This window comes from Barbus barbus, assembly GCF_936440315.1.
Source record: "Barbus barbus genome assembly, chromosome: 34".
Lineage (NCBI taxonomy): Eukaryota > Metazoa > Chordata > Actinopteri > Cypriniformes > Cyprinidae > Barbus > Barbus barbus.
Genome location: NC_136762.1, coordinates 2,330,001 through 2,336,293, shown reverse-complemented (window position 1 = coordinate 2,336,293; position 6,293 = coordinate 2,330,001). Strand labels below are relative to the sequence as shown.

Sequence of the window (6,293 nt, the reverse complement as noted above, 5' to 3'; positions counted from 1 at the left end):
CTTTAAAGGAGATTTTCTCAATATTTAGATTTTTTTGCACCCTCAGATTCCAGATTTTCTAATAGTTGTATCTCAGACAAATATTGTCCTATCATAACAAACCATACATCAATAGAAAGATGGAAAAATTGACCCTTATGACTGGTTTTGTGGTCCAGGGTTTGAAAATACATTTTTTTTTTTTATCTGTAACGGTGCTTAATATTTTTTATTTTATTTATTGGCTATGCTCACTGTAAATATAATGCAAAATATAAATGCTTTAAAAATAAATGTATTTTTTCATATATGTATATATGTGTGTATGTATGTGTGTGTGTGTGTGTGTTGTGTGTGTGTGTGTTGTGTGTGTGTGTGTGTGTGTTGTGTGTGTGTGTGTGTGTGAGTGTTGTGTGTGTGTGAGTGTTGTGTTGTCAAATGATTAATCGCGATTAACTGCATCCAAAAAAACATTTTTCACATAATACAAGTGTGTATACTGTGTATATGTATTATGTATATATAAATACAAACACTTATATTTATGAAAAATGTGTTATGTTTATTTTTTAAATATATTTTTATATAATATAAAATATAAGTATATAAATATACTGTATACATGTAAGTATTTTCAAAATATATACTGTATGTGTGTCTCTTTATATACACATAATAAATATACACAGTACACACACATATATTATATAAATAAAATCTTTTATTTTGGATGTGATTAATCGCGATTAATCGTTTGACAGCACATATATATATATATTTTATATAACGTTTTTGTTTTATTTTTAATTATAGTTAACAATATTTTTCAGAGTCTATTTGTTTTGCCGTGTGGGTTATGTTTTATTCCCAGCAGTGCTATGGAGCTTCAGTAGTGGATTGGCTCTGGTTTCGTCCCGATTCCTCTTTCATCATCTCCTGGCGGATCCAGGGTAAGTAGTTTCCCAGCCTGGTGTAAACGCCGTATTTGCCCTCGGCGGCACATCTCTCGCCCCAGCTCACCACGCCGGCCAGGAACCAGGTGCCCCTGTAGTTGACTACGAAGGGGCCGCCGCTGTCCCCCGTGCAGGCGTCCATCTCCTCCAGCAGGTATCCGGCGCAGAACATGTTGTCGGTGATGACGTTCTCGGTGGAGTTGATGCAGCTCATCTGATCGGCCACCGGCAGCAGCACCTTCCTCAGGAATCGAGACGAGCGCCGCAGGAAGCCCGTGGCTCCCCATCCAGACACCAGGCCCTGCTCCCCGGGCCTCAGCAGACGAGCGGCCAGACCGGTGTCCGGCAGACACACGGGGCCAGAGAACGGCCCCAGAGCCACGGGACGGGACAGATAGAGCAGGGCGATGTCGCTGTCGAAGGTGTAGTCATGGAAGTGAGGGTGGAGGATGATCTTCTGCACCGAGATCTTCTGCTCGTCTTTGTCGGGACGCATCTTATCGTAGTCGCCTGTGGAAGGGTTACGACATTAAAGCAAATAAATGACATTTTGATGCCAGTTTTATGATGCTTGTATATCAGGGTTGTTATTGTTATCTAAAATTAAAAGTAGTGCTGGGCAACGATTAATCGCATCCAAAATAAAAGTTTTTGTTTACATAATATACAGTCATGGCCAAAAATATCGGCACCCTTGATAAATATGATCAAAGGCGTCTGAAAATTAATCTGGATTATTAATCCTTCTGATGTTTTATTTAAAAAAATCCCAAAAATGTAACCTTTCATTGGAGAATAAGAATTTAAAATGGGGGGAAATATCATTATGAAATAAATGTTTTTCTCTAATACACATTGGCTACAATTAACGGCACCCTTTTATTCAATACTTTATGAAACCTCCATTTGTCAGTTTAACAGCTCTAAATGTTCTCCTGTAATGCCTGATGAGGTTAGAGAACACCTGACAAGAGATCAGAGACCATTCCTTCATCCAGAATCACTCCAGATCCTTCAGATTCACAGCTCCATGACGGTGCTTCTTCTCTTCAGTTCACCTCACTCATTTTCTACAGGGATCAGGTCAGAGGACTGGAATGGCCAGCAGAAGCTTGGTTTTGTGCTCAGTGACACATTTTTGTGTTGTTTTTGAGGTTTGTGTTTGGATTATTGTACGGTTGGAAGATACAAACATGGCCCATTATAAGATTTCTAACAGAGTCAGTCACTTATTGATTTTTTATCTGTTGGCATTTGATAGAATCCAATGGGGATTTTCACTGCTCTAGCTCTTTTCTTAAAGCCACTTCACTAATTTGTGAAGCTCAATTATCTTTTGTTGCACATCAGAAATATATTCTTTGGTTTTTCTCATTGTGATGGATGATTAAGGGAATTTGGGCTTTGTTTTCCCTCCTATTTATATTTCTGTGAAACAGGAAGCCATGGCTGGATAATTTCATGTTCATAATCATCCTGGAGTGCTCAAAATTATGAATATACTTCAGAGATACTTTACTCGTAAGAATTTCTAGGGGTGCCAATAATTGTGTCCAACGTGTATTTGAGAAAAAAACATTTATTTCATAATGATATTTCCCCCCATTTTAAATTCTTATTATCCAATGAAAGGTTAGATTTTTGTGATTTAAAAAAAAATAAAAGATCAAAAGGATTAACAATGCAGATTAATTTTCACAGCCGCCTTTGATCATATTTACCAAGGGTGCTGATATTTTTGGCCATGACTGTATGTGTGTGTGCTGTGTATATTTATAATGTATATTTAAATACAAACACATGCATGTATATATTTAAGAAAAATATGCTATGTTTATATATTAAATATGTTTATATATAATATAAATTATATGAATATAAATACATACATGTGAATATTTTCCAAATATATACTGTATGTGTGTGTCTTTATATATGCATAATAAATATACACAATACACACACATATATTATGTACACAAAAACGTTTATTTTGGACGTGATTGGATTGCGATTAATCGTTGCCCAGCACTAATTAAAACTATAAAAACAAGATTTTCATTAGTTAAAATAAACATTAACTGAGCACTGTTATTTAACTTTAATTAACTTTTCCATTTTTGTTCAGTTTAAATTGAAGTACTAAAATAAAAAACAATAAAAATACTGACAATTAAGCATGTCCTAACAAATTTGTATTATTGTAGTGAAAACGAAGACCTCATTCTCATTACTGTAATACATAAATAATCATCCTGGACAATGATTTTTAAATCAGAAAAAAATACATGCTAATGCATAATGTATACATTTGTATAAAGTTGTAATACTAAATAATACACGTGGTGCTTATGAACGTATAAAGACAATTTGAAACAAAATACACGAATAAACAAACAAATAAATAAACAAACAAACATTATAATATGCATTTCTTGTACTTAATTTATTCTGGGCAAAAATAATCACTGTGTCCAGGATGATATTGATGCATTAATAGTTACTGCATTTACATTTACAGTTATTATAAATGTGATTTTGTATATTTATTTATATATAAAAAATAATATAATATTTTGCCCACATGCATATTATATGTATATATAATTTTTTTGCTTTCTATATATAAATTAATATACAAAATTATAATGCTCTTAGAATTATACACTCACATATGCAATAAATATATGCTATACATGGAAAATACTGATATACAGCTATTTTAATTCACATTATTTTATTATTAATTTAGCTTTTTAGCTTAATTTAGCTAATATTTCAAATAAATGCTGTTCTTTTTTAACTATATATTCATCAAAAAATAAATAAAAATAAAATACCCTGAAAAAATACATATACATAACTATATACAGTATAAATATTAATCTTGTAGTTGTATCTTATAGATACTTTAGTGTGATATTCACTGTCATGACTGCTGTGCAGTAACACAAACTTCTAGAGTGACTCCAGACGGACGGCTGGGGACTCACCGATGGTCACGTGATCCGGTGTTTGCTGGAGACAGTGAGCCGCCGTCACGACCCAGCGCTGACTGATCAGAGAGCCGCCGCAGAAACCGTACTCATCCTTACGACGAAGCAGGACCTGCAGATCATGCAGAACGGTTCAGTGCTGGGAAGGTTATAGGTTACAAGTTACCCTGTCTAAAAGTAGTGTAACTATTTCAATTATTTTATTAATGTAACTGATTAATTTCTGATTATACTTTTTAAAATGTCTAATGCTATTTCTAAATTTCAACTGTTGATCATTTTCAAACATGTTAACCTTACAGTAGAACTCAACACTGATTACTGTCAAAATCCTTCATCACTTGAATTAAGATTATATTAATTTTAAAGCACAGCTGCCACAAAATCAGACTTGCTTTGAGATCATTCTGAGGTTAAATGCAGATTTAAAACCATAACAAGAAATACACTGTAAAAAAATCAAAAGTTGAGAATATTTAAAAGTTTAAGGCAACCGCTTCAGGACAGTTTTGACTCAATTTCTTGAATTCAGTTTATACAAAAACAAGAACTCAAAAATCTCCTGAAGCTGGTTGCCTTAAACTTTTAAGTCTTCTCAACTTTAGATTTGTTACAGTGTAGTTTATTAGCTATGATACTGTTTTTGAAATCAAATCTTTGCATAGCTATGATAGAAAACACTGGCATCTAACAATGGCTTGGAAAAAAACAATAGTAAAGTATATACATAAACAGTTATGGAATAAGCATGTGTCCTAAACTCCTGAAACATTGGTGTCTCATATTTTAGAGCGCTGCAATTTATGAAAGAAATCAATTTAATCTGTTTGAAAAAACCCCAGATGTAACCATTAACATTTTCACAAGTAACTAATTTAATTACACATTTTTTTCTCAGTAACTGTAACTAATTACAATTACATTTATTTAAGGTTACACGTTACATGTACTCACTATTATAATAACACTAAATGATGCATAATTACATGCAAGTAACCCTAATCCTAACCGCATACTAAGTACATGTAGTTAATTAATATTACTCAGTGCTTAAATGTATAATTACACTGTAACAATGACACCTTAAAATAAAGTGTAACCTTATTTTTTAATTAAATTACGTAATTTAGTTACATGTAACAAGTTACTCCCCAACACTGGTGATGACTGTCCCACGTGAAAAAATACTAGTCATTTATAGTAAATACTACAGTGTTTTTGAACCATACTATAGTAAAGTGTATTATACTGTGTATATATTAACACTTTGTGAATGAATGCGACAGCATACTGTAATATTAACTGTAGTGAACTGATAAACTGTAATAAATAGTGTAGTATACTTTAGTTTTTACTACAGTAATCTGTAATGTATTGTAGTATAATATACCCTATAGTTGTAGAAATCTTAGTACAGTATTGGGTAAAGTCATTTGTTTATATTACTATAGTTGTTATATTACCACGGCAACTATAGAATTACCACAACAAATTAGTTCAAGTACTTGACTATAGTATGCTTCAAAAACACTCAGAGTAAAGCAGAAAGCTGACCTGCCACGGACTCCCGCCCTGACCCTGCAGCTGACCACCAACGATGCGTGCGTCCTCATTCACTCCGCTGATGTCACTTCCTGTGTCAGACGGCTCGTCTGGTGACGCAGGTGAGGTTTGGTTTGATGTGTGAGTGGAGTTGTCCAGTGAACTGTTTTTATGTAATGAGTGGGAGGAGTTTGTGGTGATGTGGGTGATGTCTGTGAGGCTTGTATCATCCAGAGAGCGAGACATGATCCCTCCAGTCCACTGCTTCCCACAGGGATACTGCACTAACACACACATCAGTGTATTATGGGTTTACGTGTAGAAAAATAACATAGGGCAATTATCATGTAAAAAATATGCATATTTCACCTAAAAAAAGTATTTAAATATATGATCATATTTGTCTTTAATGTAATGAAATATAGTAATGCAAATATAATGGGAATTATTTTTGAGAATAATATCTACTTAAGAAACTGATGATGTAACTTTGTGGGGAAATGTTATATTACTATAATTTTAAAAAATCACTGTCACAATGCTAACCATGTTATTAATGATCCTAAAAAGGCTTTATTTTCTTAATGCACACATAATTAATTTGTTAATAAATTTAAAGTCTTACATAAATGATAAGGTTACAAATAAATAAATAAATTAGTGCTGTCAAACGATTAATCGCATACAAAATAAATGTTTTTGTTTACATTATATATGTATGTGTTCTGTGTATATTTATTATTTATATATAAACACACGCAGTATATATTTTGAAAATATTTACACATTTATATTCTTATATTGTATATTATATATAAATATA

The 6,293-nt window shown here is 32.8% G+C and overlaps 1 protein-coding gene across 4 annotated transcripts in view; it reads right to left on the bottom strand.

The window, feature by feature from the left end:
- Window positions 1-722: 722 nt before the first annotated feature.
- LOC306854481 (coagulation factor X-like) overlaps window positions 723-6,293 on the bottom strand; it is a 15,537-nt gene continuing 9,966 nt past the window's right edge. For 3 of the 4 annotated variants that reach the window (XM_079392542.1, XM_079392544.1, XM_079392545.1), the window contains 3 exons: window positions 5,483-5,749; window positions 3,926-4,040; window positions 723-1,442 (listed from right to left, as the gene is read on the bottom strand). In XM_079392542.1, coding sequence (XP_079248668.1) covers window positions 856-1,442; window positions 3,926-4,040; window positions 5,483-5,749 — 969 coding nt within the window. In that variant the 3' untranslated portion in view covers window positions 723-855. Of the gene's footprint in view, window positions 1,443-3,925; window positions 4,041-5,482; window positions 5,755-6,293 lie in introns of all 4 variants that reach the window. The other variant, XM_079392543.1, reaches the window with a different exon arrangement.